At 43.3% G+C, this 17,912-nt stretch overlaps 1 protein-coding gene across 1 annotated transcript in view; it reads left to right on the forward strand.

Annotated features, from left to right (window-relative positions):
• The window catches only part of LOC111148878 (cytokine dependent hematopoietic cell linker), an 81,655-nt gene that overhangs the window by 14,924 nt on the left and 48,819 nt on the right, over positions 1 to 17,912 (forward strand). The window contains exons 4-7 of the mRNA XM_022505665.1: positions 5,123 to 5,160; positions 9,455 to 9,599; positions 10,783 to 10,889; positions 16,210 to 16,255. Of these exons, the coding sequence (XP_022361373.1) occupies positions 5,123 to 5,160; positions 9,455 to 9,599; positions 10,783 to 10,889; positions 16,210 to 16,255 (336 nt within the window). The remainder of the gene's footprint in view (positions 1 to 5,122; positions 5,161 to 9,454; positions 9,600 to 10,782; positions 10,890 to 16,209; positions 16,256 to 17,912) is intronic.

Here is a 17,912-nt window from a genome sequence, read left to right on the forward strand (position 1 = left end):
TATTTCTTTAAATTTCTCAACTGCTATTTGGGGGAGACACTACTTTTCTCGTTCTGCAAGCTGATATTCATTAACTGAGGCTTACGCACTTACTTGAGGTCACGTGGCCAGAAACAGCCAGGTTTTGAACCTAGAATTTCTAACTTCTCCTTCAGCGTCCATGAAATATGTGTTCATGACTTTTCTTCAGAAGCTCTGCCACCTTTTCGGTGAATTCCAAAGCTGACCTCCTCAAGGAGATTAAACAGTAAAGGCTGAAACACATGTTCAGAAAGAAATCACAAGGGCTTAAACGTGACTTGTTTTCTTCTATGTAAGTCAAGTCCAGAGGTAAGCCCTCCAAAGCTGTTTGGCAGCTCTGCTCCCCAGGTCCTCAGAGCTGCTGCTCTCTCCCTTGCATTAGCTTCAATCCCACTGCCTAAAATAGTGATAGCTGTGCTCTAGGCAGCAGGCGGGTGGAAGGGAGGAAAAAGAAGAAATCAACAGTGCACAACAATTTCTCTTCTGAAAGTTTCCTGAAAACTGAATTGATTTTCCACCTCTTCCATTTACCAAAACTTAGACTCATGGGCACATAGGACTTTGAGGAAGACCGGGTTGTAGCAAGTACTTGGTCCAGGTGCCCATGTAAGCAGCTGATGGTCGGGGCTTCCAGGACGGATGGGGGAAGTGGACATTGAGAGACATACAGCCTTCTCCTCTACAGAGTTCTAGTGATGGGGCCTTGGGACCCTCTGGCCTCTCCCTTATCACCAGGTATTGCTGAGTAAGACCAGCTGGCTCACCAGAGCCAATGCTCACCTTCGCCATACCTCTCCCCACCTCCCCCCGCCCCGCACCCCCAAAATCTTGTGACTGCATTGAAAACAGAAGCTGGGTCTGCTTAGGGAACCTGACTGGTTTGGGAATGCCATCATCCGAAAAGCCCGCTGACTCCACTTCCCAGAGAAAGAGGAACTTCTAAAGCACTCCAGGCTCCCTATTTTCACTTCCCTTCTTGCACCAGAGAACAAGACTCTCTTAATGGGACCTGCTGGGAACTGTTTCAGCCAGTGATTTCCTTTAAATGCAACCATCCCATGAAGCCAGCCCTTGGGGACACAGCCAGCACACGGTGCCAGTAGAGGCACTAAAATGCACCAGCCTCGGGCTTCCAAAGTCTTCCGTTCAAGGATGTGTTTACAAGCGCTGATAGTCCGAGCTTCTCTCTAACTTTATCTAACATGGCCCATTCCCTCATGGAAGGGAGTCAGAGCTTCTAAGTCAGCAGTCCGCAGACATCAGTGTGAGTAGACGTCACCACAGAAGCTTGTGAAGAAACTAACTGGTTTGCACTGTGAGCCTGGTTTTGCTTTCTTTCCTTACTTTTTTGTTTTTGGTTTTTGATTTTGTTTTTTTGAAATGGAAAACAAAAAAAGTACGTTAATCAGGAAGAGCTAACATCCATAAGGCATAAACTACATATGTTGGTAGTTTAATAAGATAAAGATTTACTTCTTGTTCACATAACAATCCAATGTGGATCGAAGGAAGTCTTTTCCCCAAATGCTCATTTGGGATTCACTCTCCTTTTACGCACTGGCTTCCATTATCCCTGAAGACCTCAGGGTCTTCTCTCTCTAGATGGGTGTCAAGAGGGTCACGAGAAGGAGAGTGTCAAGTGGGTCATCCAGAAGGGACGCACATGCACCCACCTTGTCCTGGCGGCTAGAGCACCATGCCATGGCCATGTGGCACAAGGGACACTGGGAAATGTGTGCCAGCCAAGGGCCCACAGGGAGAGGAAATGGGGCTCAGTGCATCTCCTTGCAGTATCTTCAAAGCCGTTCGAGGCACTTGAGGTATTGAGACCCAGGACTGGAGAGGTGCTCCTTCACTTTTACCTAAGACTGGTAGTCAGGGAGGCTCCCTCCAGGCACAGTGTGTGCAAGTCTCTGGGGTGGAAGGAGCTTGGCATACTGGGGAGACTCGAAAAGAAGCTGGGGTAGCTAGTTTCAGAGGAGATGAAGAAACTGGAAAGACGTGCGATCAGAGAGGGGCCAGGAACCAGACCGTGCTGGAGGCTGGGAGCCACGGCAGAGAATCCAGATTCCACGGGGCGTGCCATGGGCCACAAGTGACATGAACCAAATCACAGTTTTAAAAATATGCTTTTAAAATTACATTCCAAACCTGCATCGTTAGGAACATAGGGACTGCAGCAGATAAAGACAACCCCTTCTCTAAAGAACGGCTAAGGACAGGGGCGCCTGTGTGGCTCAGTCAGTTAAACGTCCCCCTCTTGATTTGGGCTCAGGACATGAGCTCTGTGTCAGACTCCATGTTCAGGGCAGAGTCTGCTTGAGATCCTCTCCCTCTCCCTCCGCTCCTTCCCTGGCTCACGTGCTCTCTAAATAAATAAAGAAATAAAATCTTTTAAAGCGGGGGCTGGGTACATACCCATCAAAGAAGTTATCAAAGGCTGCCTATTTTTATGTAGGTGTCCCAGTGAGTGAGACAGAAAGTAACTGTCCTGACAATTCCGTGACATTAAGGTCACCTAGAGTGGTCAGAGAGGAGAGCCCCAGGAGGATCTCAAAGGGCACCAAGCATTATGGAAAGCAACACAGAGGAGGTGGGAATTCCAGCTGGACTCAACTCAAGCAAAGACTCAGAAGTGGCATGAAACCTATGTGGAGGATCCCAGAGAGTCTTGGGCTGCAGGCTCGTGAAGAAGGAGACCCCACAGCTCTCCGTGTTGGAATAATGACCCCATCTGATGAGAACAGTTTCCTAAGATGAGGTCGTATCGAATTCCGAATCACACAGTGGAGATGCTTCCCTCGGTCCTGTGGGCCAGAGTAGATCCTCAAAATTTCAGTGCTCATTTGCCTCTTTTTGCCAGGCCGGTTGGTCCTTATGGGTGACCTTATTAATGTAACTCAATTCATGAGAGGGTGCTTGTTGCTACTGTGAAGGGCCGGAAAACCTGTGGGTTTCTCCACCAGGGCTGTAAGTAGGGGTATGATTGTGCTGGGACGGGAAGGTGTCCTCAGTTCCCTAGGACAGCGGTAGCGGCAAGTCCTACCACCGAGATGGGCTGGGACTGGGCGGCAGGTGCAGACAGACTTCTGCTCTTGCCTGCTCATTATCTCAAGGAAATTAGCTTTGGCTAGTTAACACGCCCCTGATGCACTGGTCCTAAGCAAATTCCAGAGAGCTGTGTTTCCACCGAGCCAAACTTTCATTAATTTACACATTACAGTCTACACAAGGCTTGGGCATGCTGACACAAATCCCCAGCTATTAATTGCATATTTTGGTATGGTAAAAGAATTCTGGGTAGAAGGGCAAAAGTCTAAGAACGTGATGAAGCCAGAACTAGACGCAGAAATACGAATCATCCTGTGGTCCTCTACGTGACTTGGACACAGGCCAGAAATTTGCCCTGAGATTCTGAACAGCCAAAGGAGGAAGGAAAATAGGATCTCTTATAAAATCAGTGTTTTCCATTAAATCAAAGCAAACCAATTGCCGAGAAGCACACAGTTCCCGAGACCCACTAGAAACTTCTCACACGTGTGCTAATAAAGAGGATGTGATAAGAACATTTTCTGCTTATAATGTTCCTGCATGCAGACTAACAGCATGACACTATAATGCAATTTAGGAAAATTAAGTCTAGAGGAAGCAAAAAACCCTGCAGATCATGTGAGCAGTTCAGCGGTTCTGCATCATCTGAGGGTAGTTTAAAGTAGGGCATCGACCGAGTGCACTAGACGACCTCCAGGAAATCTTCCATAAAACAAGTCCCAGTGAGGGGGTCAAGCATTGACAGACCTCACATGAACAACACTCACTCAACAAACACCTGTCAAGAACTCATTTGTTCACGGGGCAACTGAGTAAGGCTCCGTGGGTTAAGTGTCTCACTCTGGATTTCAGCTGGGGTACTGATCTCTGGGTCATGAGATCAGCTGAACATCGGGCTCCGCACTCCATGGAGTCTACTTGCCTCTCTCTCTGTCCCTCAGCTCCCCTCCTGATCTCTCTCTCTCTCTCAAATAAATCAATGAAATCTTTTTTTAAAAAAAGAACTCATTTGTTCAATGTTGGAGTTAGGGACAGATGAGTGAGTAGACCTGTACCCCTGCCCTTGAAATACTTCCAGTCTGTTCCAGGAGACGGACATACAGCCGATTACAGCAAAATGCAGTGCTGTGCCAGAGGGTGGGGGAGGGGCAAGTAAACCTCCTCATGGGCGCAGATGCCCAGGGAGTCATGACTGGGTGCATCTGATGGAGAGAAGGCAGGGGTCCTTCTAACCTGATATTGACCTTCCATAGAAGGAGCGAGCCTTTCTAGTTTGGATACGATTGTCTAGGCTCCTTTTTCATCGCCCTTGCTTTGCAAGAACAGCAGATAGAAGGAAAAGTATGCTATGCGAAATAAGTCAATCAGATCTCACTGATCTCACTGATCTCACTGATATGAGGATTTTGAGAGGCAGGGTGAGGGGCCATAGGGGGTAGGGAGGGAAAAAATGAAACAAGATGAGACCGGGGAGGGAGACAAGCCATAAGAGACTCTTAATCTCAGGAAACAAACTGAGGGTTCCTCTGGGGTGTGGGGGAGGGATAGGGTGGCTGGGTGATGGACATTGGGGAGGGTATGTGCTATGGTGAGTGCTGTGAATTGTGTAAGACTGATGATTCACAGACCTGTACCCCTGGGGCAAATAATACATTACATGTTAATAAAAAAAATAATAATAATAATAAAAAAAGAAGGGAAAGTACAGACATACATACTGCATTTTAGGCGATCGCCTTCAAGAGAAATAAATGGCAATGAACACAAAACTTCCAGAGAAACACAAGGGTCACTCTTTTCAAAGTGTTTTCATTTTTTTTTTTTTAAGATTTATTATTTTAGAGAGAGAGAGCCTGAGCCAGAGGGGCAGAGGGAGAGGGAGAGAAAATCCCAAACAGACCCTGCACAGAACACAGGACTCAATCCCACGACCTCTGAGATCACGACCCTAGTGGAAACCAAGAGGCAGTCACCTAACCATCTGTGCCACCCAGGCACCCCCGCTCTCCTCAATGTTTTGCAGTAACACTTGGTCCACTTCTGTTCGCAGGCCAGTACCGGGCTGTCGACGAGCCTCTTCTGGAACAGGTAAGTCAGCTTTCCCGACTTGTCAGTCTTTGACATTTACAAAGCCAGTGGTTCTTTTCAAGGTACTTGGGTGAATTTAAAGAAATTTAAACTTAAAGAAACAAAATTTAGAAAAGAAACAAAAACACCAACAAACTTTTCCAAATAGCCTGATTTCCTAGCAGAGACACCTGCACTTCGGTTCTTGTGTAGAACCTGTCTTCCCACAATACACACTGTAAATCAAACCATTGCGCTGTATACCTTAAACTTACGTAGTGATGTATCTCAATTATTTCTCAATTAAACTGGAAAAAATAAATAAGTGGATAATAAGGCATTAATAGACAGAGAGACAAAAAAAAAGAAGAAAGAAAACTGTCTTCCAATTACTCAGCTATGAAATGCAGATAAAAATTAACTCACATGGTCACTGCAAAGATGAAATAAGATGAAAATACCACCACATGGTGCTGGCAAGGGGGAGACGAGAGAAGCACTTCCTAAGGCTCATGGTGAAATCTTAAATTGGAACTCACTTTCTGGAAAGCCATTTCATAATAACCAATCAACATAAAAATGTCCACTTTCCTTAGCCCAATAATCCTATGGCTGGAATTTAAACTAAGAAACTAATCTGAAATTTGGATTAATATGTCAACATACTCATTTGTATTTTATAATAATATGGTTAAAGAGAAACACTGGAATCATCCTAGATATTCAATAACAGAAAAAAAATTGACTAGATTATGATGTATTCATATGATGAAGCCATTAAGAGTATTGACAAGAATTTTAATGACTGAAGAAAATTTGAAATTTATAACATGAACTCAGCTACCTAATGTTATATTAGTTTATTGTTAAATTGTACATCATTTAAATAGTTTTAACTGGCATATCTATAGATAATATTGGGAACAAGTAGATAGATGAGAGGGAGAGAGAGAATTTGCCTTTAAAATCATTGGTTCTTCACTGTTTGAAAGCCTTCTTTAGAATCAGATTAAAGCTACAGATCCTCACCCCAGGACACACACGCATAATCAATCAAATCAACCAATCAATCCATCACAAATATTTTATAAAGTAGGAGGCTTGTGGACAGAAAAGACTGAGTTTTAGTTAAGAAAACCCCTGCTATTGATAGTAGTAGGTTGAAAATAGATTATTAAATAGATGCAAGTCATTATATTTAAAATAAAATTCTGTATCTTTCTTATTCTGGAAAGAGATAAACCAAAATATTAATATTTAGTCCTGGGGGCAAGATTCTCAGGGCCTGGTGTAGATTCTCTACAGACCTGGGGTGATGGTTGCTGTTCCCCCTTGTGTCTCTCTGTGCCCTGACACCACAAAGTCTAGCAAGGGGATTAGACTAAAGATCTCTGTCTCAGATTCTTCTAGCGGGTCCAAGATTTCCCAGAGGAACTGCACTCTGCGGAGTCTTGGTAGTTGCTGTAACAGTATGTAAATGAAGCCCTTGCAACAAAATGTCCATCTGTCAAATCCCAAAAGGAGTTGCTCCAGGTCAGAACTCACTTCTGTGTGCAGTTCTGAGGGAGAATAGCCCAGCCACCTTCCCCTCTTTGCCACGTCAATTGTGAAAACCCCTGGAGTTCCCCTCCTGGCAGGCTTGCTTTGCCCTGGGCACTCAGCTGTACCGAAACTCCGTACATTAACTAGAGAAAAAGGATCTATCATGGGCAGGTGTCATGGGCAGTGTCAAAGTAGAACCTTTATGGACATTTTACTCAATTAATCTCCAACTACAACCAAATAAAGCAGATTTAGCCATCTCTAATTTACAGATTAAGCATGTGAGTCAGAGGGGTTAAGTAACCTCCCCAAGGTCATAAAGTGGATCCAGTTTAGATCTAGGAGTAGGTGACTCCATCTTGGATCTATGCTGCCCCCAAGCAGACCGATACTGTCTGGTTTCCCACCCAAGAATTCCTGGTCCGAGCCCTGCTTTCCTCCTAAGACCAGACCAAGAAGGCAGGGTTTCATAGCTGTAACACCTGGTTGCTCGGGGCACAGTGTCCAGGCAACCATGCCAATGGCCCAACTCCAGCTTTGTTCAGTGACCTAACCTCTTTCCATTGGTCATCAAGGTCCCCCTTTCGATCCTGTTCCTACTCCTGGGTCATTTTGCTGGTCCCTGTTTTCTTAGACCTGAGCCCCTTGAATTTTATAATTGCCTGAGCCCTCAGTTCTTGAAGGACTTAAGCCTTGGTCTCCTTTAGGAGCACTTCGATAGGAATCAGGGCAGCACACTGAAAGCCAAACTCATAGTCTTCAGGGAACCCACCTCCTATACACTCTCCCATGGAGAACACTGACGTACTTTTGCATCAAATAAGCAGAGTTACTTAGAGCCCACAGAAAGCTTAAAAGGCCTTCCAGACAGGGGTTGGTGAGTCCCCACAGCACTCCTGCTCACCTGGAAATTGGGACCATCACGGACATTGTCTTTACCTGTGCCAAACTGCTTTGGCAGAGCAATGATGAAAAGAGTCGTGCTTGGAGCTGGTAAGCAACTGGCCCACATACACTAGAGAACTGGAATCCTGCAGAGCTGGAATTTAAACACAAGCCTCTAATTCCAAGCCCCTCCACTATAATAAAACAACCTCCTAGACTGCTGTGTTCATACAACGAAATAACGTACCTAAAGCATCTAGCACATGTCAAGTCCTTAACAAACATTAGAGGGGCTCTAGGGGAGGATTGGCAACCTTGCTTTATCTCTGCATTCCTTCAATTGTCATTAGCACAGCGGCAGCCACAGTAATATTTATATATGTGTATGGTATTATATACAATACCATCAGGTATTTTGCTCAAAACTTTAGATGCATTGTCTCATTTAACTTCTGGTTGCCGGTATCACTCTATAACTCTGGGTGATTGTAGTAGTGTGGGTGAATATCATCTAATTCAAAAATAAATTTGAAGTGACCTCCAATAAAGATTATCTCTAACTGGGGAAATTACAGGATCAATGAAAATTTTTAAATCATACCCATTATTACACACTAAATCGAGTTAAAATCCATTATTTTATGTACTTGCTTATTTAACAAGCACATATTAAGAATCTACTATGTGCAAAAAAAAAAAAAAACAGATATGGTGAAGGCTATAATGCAGTAACTTTGACTTTAAGCCTTCAGTCTTTGACTATAAAATAATTGGGAATCCAAAGAAAGACTTAGTGGGCTGCCCAATTCATGTAGTGTGACTAGGATAGGCTGGCAAGAAGTGAAATGCCCTCTACAGAATCAAAAAGGAACTTAAAAACTCAGGATCTGAGCCCAGGCTCACACTGTTTGCCATTGCACTCCCTGGTTAAAAGTCAAAATTATGGATGTTGCAACACAAGGAATGCCCTAGATTCTTCGCCTTTCATCTTAGGCTCAGAACAATTTTAATACCCGGCACTGGATTCTAGAGGAGGTGGATGTGGCAGAAGACCTAGGTTCTGCCTATCGATGGCACCTATGACCTCTGTGGTTTTCAGAAGTCACCATTCCCAGTTTCTATATTTGTAAAAGGAAGATGTAAATTCTTAATCCTGAAGGCCAAACTGGGGCATGTGCATGCCAATCTCTTGTAACTGGATCTGTTATTCATAGCTACGGTCATCTGGGGTCTTAGTGGGAATTTTAAGAGAGACAAGGGATCTTTCTGTATGAAAGACCATTGAGATTAGCATCTGGGCTGAAACACAGCACAATGCTGAATCCAAATCCCAACACATAGGTGCAGATTCCAGAATTTCTGTGATGGGGATTACATCTCTTGCTGGGTGGTACCCAATCCTGCCATCTCCAGTGTTCAGACTTGGATCTCATTAATGGTATATAGAAATACAACCGAAATTTGTATATTGACCATGTATCCTGACACCTTGCTGAATTGTTTATTAGTTCTTATAATTTTTTTAGTGGGTTCCTTGGAATGCTCTACATACAAGATTCCATCATCTGCAAATAGATCTCCTTTCTTCTTTGAAAGGCTCATGTGATTACACTGAACCACTCAGGTGATACAAGGATAAGGACTGACGATGAGTAATCTTAAATACCTCCTTAATGTCCCTTCATAGCAGTACCCAGATTATTATTTGATTGAATAACCAAGAATGGGAATATTTGAGGATATCTTTAAGATTCTGCCCACCACAAGAATTTAACTGCCCAGATTCTTACAGGTTTTCTTCTAAGAGAATCTATACATCACTGTAGCCCCTCACCTTTGTTATGACTGAACCTTCCCTTGACTCACTCAACCGTTTCCTCCTGCTTAGGAAAGGAACTTTGCTGTGGCAGTTCTGGATGGATCGAAAGACCACATGGATGGCGACTATGAGGACCCTGAGCTTCACATGGTAGAAGCATGGCCATCAATACAAATTTTGCCAGCCAGGCCTATAAAGGAATCAGAATATGCAGGTAACATCTGGTGTCTAAAATCTGGGAATGCACATCCATGACGCAATACTGCACGGCAGTTAAAGCCGCAGATGCCGAATTAAACAACTCCAGGCTAAAATCCTGCCTCCGTGGCTTACTTGCTGTGTGGCCTTGAGCAAACCTAAAAAATTCATTTTCTTACCTAAAAATGGTGTTCATAATAACAGAACTTACCCCCCAAGAGTTCTTTCAAGTTCTCAACAGGACACTTGGCACAGAGTCAGAACTCTGTAACTACGAGTTGTCACTATCATGATGCTCTTCCTGAGTCCAAGGAGCAACCGGAGAGCATGGCAGAGGGTGGATAGGCAGGGCTGTGGGGCAGCATGGGAACTTTAAGACAGAGTTTGCATAATGGAGAATAGCATGAAAGAGAAGACTTTTCAACTTGGCTGACTTGTTTTATAGGCAACCAGCATGTATGTAGCCCCAGGACATGGCAGCAAAGCCAAGCTTTTTAAGAGTAAGGAAGATATAATTTCACATACACCCTGCCTCTTCCCAACTGGGACACACTCAAGTTCTCTGAACTGTAGATACAGCACAGGGCTGTAAGGGAAAAGAGGAGGAAGCCCTTGTGACTTCTGAGGGTCTGACCCACAGAGACGAGTCTACAGAAGTTGTTTCAGAAAGAATCACCTTGCAAATAACGATGAAACTCCTTAGCTCATTCACTCAACAAGCAATTACTGAGTACCAGCCATGTGCAGTTACTGTGTTAGGACTGATCAAGTGACACAAAGATAAACAAAGCAGGATCTCCATTCTCGGGAAGGTCACAATCTAGGGGCAGATGCAGAAAGATCAACAGATAATTAGGATAGACTATGCTAGGTGTGTAATACAGAAAGAAGAACCACAGTGTTGGTGTTGGGGTGTTGGTGGGTGGGATCTAGAAAGATTTGCAAAGGGCGTGACAGCACAGGGCTTGAAGGGTGGGCAGGAGTTCCCAGAGACTGAGAAGAGTAAAGGATTCTCAAAGAGTAGAGGATTCTCAAAGACTCTGGAATTTACACATACAGACTGAGAGGAATACAGGTCCTACTCCTTGGGCTTCAATCTCTTAATCTGTCCAGTGAGTTTGTAGATATGCACATATTTTGTTAATTGTAATGTGCTGAGTCCACATAAGGTAAGACTTCAAATTTTTCTCTTTCCACAGATACACGCTATTTCAAGGGTATGATGGACACTCCCAATCCCTTAGACACCAAGACCTCTGTCCCCATGGAGCGCCATCCCTGGTGCACACAGATGGGGCTGGAGAAAGTGAGTAAAGGTTTGGTCATGTGACCCAAACATGGGCAGGGCAATTCCTAGCAGCCGGGAGCTTCCCCATCTCTCATTCCCAAGGCATCTTGCTAGTGATGAGCACGCTGAGTTCAGCAAGGTGTAGGGGAACTGATTTCTGTGACTGCTGAAGTCATGGTCCCAGGGAAGGAGCACCAACAAGGGAAGAGGACTAGCATTTGGGAAGGTTTTCTGTGAGGCGTTGGAGTGGGGACTCCTCACAGGCATTTCACCTGAGGCTTGCCTCCTTTTCCAGAAGCAAAATTTGACTCAGATCTTATTGATAATAACATGTCATTTTGCCCAGACTGTAGGCCCAATGCTGACAGCTGGTAACAGGGTGCTAAGAAGTAAGTCAAGCAACCTCTCTTAGTCCTTTGTAACCTCATCTGTGAAATGGGCCTAAAAATCCCTACCATGCTTTACTTTGAGAGGCTGTTTGGACCCGACATATAAGAGACTTATGAATATATCCTGTAAATGCAAATGCCATATATATATATAAAATTTTATTTTTAATAACACTTTTGCTAATGATTCATTTTCTTGATGCAGAAATACAAATGAATCACTCCTGGAGTTTCAGGGTATACCAGGCACGATGCCATGTGACATTTTGTGTCCACATTCTCTGTGCAGACCTATTTCATGCAAGAGAGTCCCAGTGTCATAGGCACCTGTTTTTTTTTTTTCTTTTCCTATTAAGTTCTGCTTATAAAATGATTTCCCATGTGATAAACAAGCATTAATAGCATAATCTTTATAGATATATCATACCTCATCATGGCATTTTTAATAATTTTACTTAACCATTGAGTAAAAACATTTTAAAAGCTTTGGTACATGTTGTAAGATTTCTTTCCTGAAAAATTTCAATTTACCCTCCCAGAAGCCTTATACGAGAATGTGCACCTCACAGGACTCTCACCAAAACTGGCTAGTGCTTTATTAATCACATTTTTAAAGGGATTTCACTGTCCTTTTATTAAATTTGTCTCATATTTATTAGTGAGCATGAACATGTTTTTAAATATTTATAGTGCATTTTTCCCTGTGCATTATTGGTTCACATTGTCTATCTATTTAACTTGAGGGCTTCTGCTAATATTGATAATCAAAGGAAACAACAAATATTACCAGGTAATGTCATTTACCCAGAACACATCCAGGAGAGTTTGGGAGAACAGGATGAGAGATGAAATATTGAACACTTCCGCTTTACACAGGCAGCAACCTAAACTTTAATCATTCATTCAACAAATTCATTCAAGAAATATGTGTTGAGTGCCTGCCACGGATCAGACACAATGATGAGCTCCCACATGCAGTGGTGAATAACCAAGGCCCTGTGCTCATGAAATTTACATACTGGTGGGAGGAGACTGGAAATAAATAAATAAACAAGCAAATAAATAAATAATAGACAATATGCTAAGTCATAAATACTTTTTAAAAATCATTAAACCAGGGTAAGGGTAGCCAAGGAAGGTCTCCCTGAGTAGAGATGGGAATGAATGAATAAATGGAAGAATGAATGACATTTAATCCTTAAAATACCCTTGCAAGATGAGAATTATAACCCCCATTTTAAGAGCTCCAACTTTTTTTTAAGATTTTACTTATTTATTTGACAGAGCAAGAGAGATGGGCGGAAACACAAGCAGGGGGAGCAGTAGGCAGTGGGAGAGGGAGAAGCAGACTCCCTGCTGGGCAAGGAACCAGACTTGGGGCTCCATCCCAGGACCTTGGAATCATGACCTGAGCAGAAGATGCTTAACTGACTGAACCATCCAGGCGCCCCAACAGCTCCAACTTTTATGAGCTCTTTGAGCCAGTTACTTACCCTCTCTGAACCTGTATTATCTTAGCTATAAAATCTCATCGTTGTTATGATAATACATACAGAGCATAGTGCTTAGCAGGAAGCAATCGGTCAATAGCAGACCTCTTCTTGAGAACAGGGACCATTTTAGCCCCAGCACTTAGCACAGTACCTTGATGTAAGAGGATCTCAGGAGATACCGGTTAAATGGAGGAAAATGAATGAACAAAGAAACTCTCAATCATTTGAACTGAACCTTGAAATATGAGCAGCTGTTTCATAGGAAAAGAAACCCAGGCTCTACTGACTTCTGTCCACATGGAACCCTTTTTCAGCCTGGTCTTCAAAGTTCTCAGGTGAACATTTGCTGCTGTCAGGAACATCTGCACTGGGGCAGCCCCACAGGGGTTGTTGGACAAGGAGGAGGACGCTTCAGGGCACTCATCACAGGAGCATAAAGCATATTCAGGGAACAGTAAGAATTGCAGAGCGACTGGACCAGTGGCTGAAGATACAAATTCTGGTCTGGTTATTAAAGAATAGAGAATATCCACCTAAATACTTGAGCTTCCCTTTCCCCCAGGATTCAGTGATTCGTTCCCCTTTATATGTAAGTAGGCCTTTGTTAGAAGAATTTTTTTAAAGATAATTCTCGTTGGAGTTTTTAAGACACTATGCCAGAATGTAAGCCTCCATTCTAATTACTTTATACTTCCTTCATAATATCCTTGTAGCTTTCTGTTACAATACAGATTTCTTCCTTTAGCTAGATCACTTTGCAAGTGGAACTATAACCTCAGCATATCAAGTCAAGTGAAATCATGTGAGAAAAAGAATATGGGAAACTCAGCACAATGTTGGCCGGGGGCAGGGTGGGGAAGTTGAATTATTAATTAAGTAAGGACTTGAGCTCAATTCAGATAAGGAGGGAGTTTTATTCTTATGATCAATACTTGAATAATCACATTTTTATGAGAAGCAAGTTCTATTTTTCATTATAGCCTCATTCTCAAGAGTTAATTCTTACTACTTCTATATCCACTGTAACCTCTGTTGAGAGTAAACCATTGATGACAGGGATCTTCAATAATCCTGACGAGAGGCCAGTTCCTACCTAGACTCCTTAGGTTGGCTACAACTGTCTTCGACCACTGAGCCTCTGCCCATCTTTTCATTTATTGCGCATTTGCTATGTACGAAGCACTGTGCTCAACAATGGGGATGAAAAAATGAGCCAATGCCCAGAGTCTAATGGAAGAGTCTAATGGAAGTGTAATGTGAAGTGCTAAGACAGAAGTGAGCATGGTTCACAGAAGCTGCATCACTTACCCCAGCTAGAGGCTTTTGAGAAGGTTTCTGGAAGAAACAGTGCAAAGCAGTCTTTGACGCATCATTGTATGGTCATCAGTGACCCTCATTAGGGACCATTTTGCCCCTAGGGGACAGCTGGCAATGTCCAAAGACAGGCTGGTTGTCAGGACCAGTTGGGGAGTGCTACTGACATCTACTGGTGAAGAACAGGGACATTGCTAAGAGTACTATAATGCTCAGGGCAGCCTCCACAGCAAGGAATTGTCCAGCCCCAACTTTCAATGGTGCTGAGGTTGAGAAATCTGTGTTATAATGTGCTATAAGGTGTTGTGAGCTCAGATCTCTGTGTCTCTGAGCCCTTTAGAATCCAAGCTCTTATTCCTCTTTTTCCCTAATATTCCAGCATTGATGCAGACTTATAGTGGGCACGGATAAATATTTATCAGACAGAAAATGGGAGGAGCCCCCTTGGGAGGGGCAGAAAATATTCTCAGCCCTGGAATCCTATACTAACACCAGCAGAGGGCACTTACTGCTTGGGAAGGTATAGGGCAAAGAAGTTCTTTCACACAAAAGGACCAAATGGATCCAAATGCCCAAAGACACCAAATTAATTTGGCTACCAAAGGGGAAAAGTGTGGGAATGCTGAGGAACCCCCATCCCTAAGATCCTAAGCACAATGGGTCCACCTGAGATAGAGACAAGAGAGAATCTCTACTGCTTCTATAATCAGGCTTGTGGTGGGAGGTGGACATAAGCCTTGAGAGACCCCATCTATAAGGCAGGCACACAGGGAAAGCTGAAAGTTGAAGGTACAACAGAACACTGAAAAACCCATCCAGCACCCCAACCTCCACAGAGTAACACTTAAGGAACTGGAAGTCGTGAAGGAGGCCATAGTGACAACAACATCCAAAGGACGCTCAACTCTTATTAGATTAATGGGCCAGCAAAAGACCCACACACCTTCCAGGCATGTACGGTGGTCCCATATTCCACAGAGGAAAAGAATGAGACAGTGAACATCATAGGGTAATAAGTAACAGGCTATTCAATGATCCTTCTCCCTCCCGCCATCCATCTTGTCTACCTCAACTTGATGCCAATGAAGAGTAATGCTACAACCTGTACTTTCAGTGTTCTCTAGAAACATAGGAGATAGATGACAGAGAGATACAGAGATACAAAGAGACACAGAGACAGAGACATAAAAGAGTGATTATGTGGGCTCCGTTCCTTGATCTACCATCTGAAAGCTGGAGCTCCAGGAAAGCCAGTGGTGTAAATTCTAGTCTGAGTCGAAAAGGCCTGAGAACCAAGAGAATCAATGATGTAAATTTCAGTCTAGGGCAGAAGACCAATATTGCAGCTCAACACTCAAGTACAGAGACAAAATTCTTCTTTCCTTTGCTTTCTTATTCTATTCATCCCCAACAGATTAACTGATGCCCACCCACACTGGGGAGGGCCATCTGCCTTACTCAGTCTGACTCAAATGCCAATCTCATCTGGAAACACCTTCACAGACACACCCAGAAGTGTTTAACCAATTATCTGGGAATTCTGTGGCCCTGTCAACTTGACACATAAAATTAACCATCATAGACCCCACTGCTGACCTAGGCTTAGAGGCTTTCAAAAACACTGGGCATCATTATGATATCTTCATTTTCTTCTCCACCCTCTTGCCTAGCAATTGTAGAGCCCCTAATGGTTGACCAGTGCCTTTAATAATATTAATAACGATAGCTAATAACTCTTAAGCTTTGTTGGTGCCATTCCCTGTTCTAGGCACCTTGCATGGTATGTCTCATGTAATCACCCCATCTTCATGATGTATCAGTACTTTTGTTACCATAATTTCACAAATGAGGAAATTGAGGCTCAGAAGGTTAAGTGACTTGCCACATTCTCAAACACAAGCATTTTTATGCCAAATACCATCCAAGGCCACTACAGTAGTCGTTGGCACAATGGTTCACACATTTACGTTTTTTTACATATGTTAACTGACTGCCAACTATACACATATGGTGAGTCTCTAAGAATGATGTGTCCAGGGACTTATGCCCTGACCCTGGGGAGTAACCCTACAGAATGGCAACACATTTGATGGTATCATAGTCACAACTGAAGAGATAACGGTGCCACATTGTCTTCCACAGGTGGGCAAACCCGTTTCCAAGGATTCCAGAAGCCAACATGTTAAAGGTAAAGTCAAGTCACAAAGTTTGAAACACAAGGATATGTCTTTGCTTCCAAGAAATCTGTTGGTGGTCACAGGTTATCTTTGTTGGTGGTCACAGGTTATCTTAATCAAGATGATGTATTGGACTGTCCTTCATGAAATAATGACTTTTGGAAAGGCTTTTACACATCTTATGCCTTTTTATCACCTTACCTTATTGATGAAGAAATTGATAGTGTAAGTTCATATTCCATGGCTATGCAATTTCAGAAAGGAACGGCTTTGAGACATATGGGTTGCATTAAATATATAACTAAGTTATTTCTCCAAGCATATCCCCAGTAAAATCACAAGATAGAAATCTAATTTTAAAATGTTGATTAATTCATATGAAAACAGATTTTGAAAGCTTTAGGCAAAGCAACTCAATTTGGAGATGAAGGTACAGGTAGGAAGCTGAAAGGAAATAATCAATTTCAGTAGTGCTGGAAGCACACATGGAGGACAGCCAAAGAAATTTAATTGGATCATACACATTATAGCTCCTCTCATCATCTCCCCTGTGCTCCATCTTCTCTCACAATGTCCAAATGGAAAAGATAGCAATGATTTACACTTCCCAGTACTTGAAACATATCAAATTTATCCTTTATGGGTCCAATGCTATATTCTATAACCTATTATTAACATCTTATTTTCTTTCATGGGAAGGTGTAACAGCTAGGGTCCTAATAGGAGACAGATGGCAAACACAAATTAGGATGACTTAAGGAAACTTATTTACAAAGGAACAATTTACTGAGGTGTGTGGGGTGTATGGCTGATGTGGGAACTAGGGCTAACAGCAGTAGCATTGTCGCCACCCCCAGCCCAAAGGAATGAGGGGACAGTTATAGAAAACCAGAAGCACACCACCTTGAGAGGAGGGACACCAGCAGCCCCACTGAGTCTCATGGAGGGGAAGCCAAAGGAACACATGCCCACCAACTTCCCTCTCTAACCCACCTCTGAATTCCTACAGGGACTTTGCAATGACTGAACCCAACCAGAAACCAGAGGGCAGGGCGGTCAATATGTGGTCCATGCTGGTTAGTCCTCAGGGGTGGAGAGTGGAGTGGAGCAGAGGCAGATGGAGATGGTACAGGATGCAGGAGCATCCAGAGGCACAGAGGAGATCTGCACAACAGGAGGAGTGGTGGAAGGAGCAACCAGAGTAGCCAAAACATAGGCTCTGCCCCTTTCCTGGCTGTGTGACCTTAAGTGAGTCACCTAACCTTTCTGGGTCTCACTTTTCTCCTCTTTGAAGTGTGAAATGGGCAGGGTTTTTATGATTACTCAATTCAGGAGCATTCACCGAGGCAGGAAATTATAGCTATTCTCAAACCTTCCTCCTCCCCCGTCTGCCTTCCTTCCATACCACCCTTAAACCTCCCCCAAAATAGGAGCTTCCAAATCGGTGCCTCTTTAGTCCTTAAAATGTCAGTACCTTCAATGTATACAGTACTTGATTCAGAGCTCTTCCCCATGAACTCATGTATTTTATGAGAACTCACATAACTCAAAGTGAATTATGTAGACCAAGTATTTTCAGACCTCTTGACAGAGAAAGGGACCTGGAGCACAGAGCGATCCCAGATGAGAGCATAATTGTTTGATACACGAATGTTCCATGTCATCCTA

This window comes from Enhydra lutris, unplaced genomic scaffold (genome assembly GCF_002288905.1).
Source record: "Enhydra lutris kenyoni isolate GAN:26980312 unplaced genomic scaffold, ASM228890v2 scaffoldscaffold21, whole genome shotgun sequence".
Taxonomy (NCBI): Eukaryota; Metazoa; Chordata; class Mammalia; order Carnivora; family Mustelidae; genus Enhydra; species Enhydra lutris.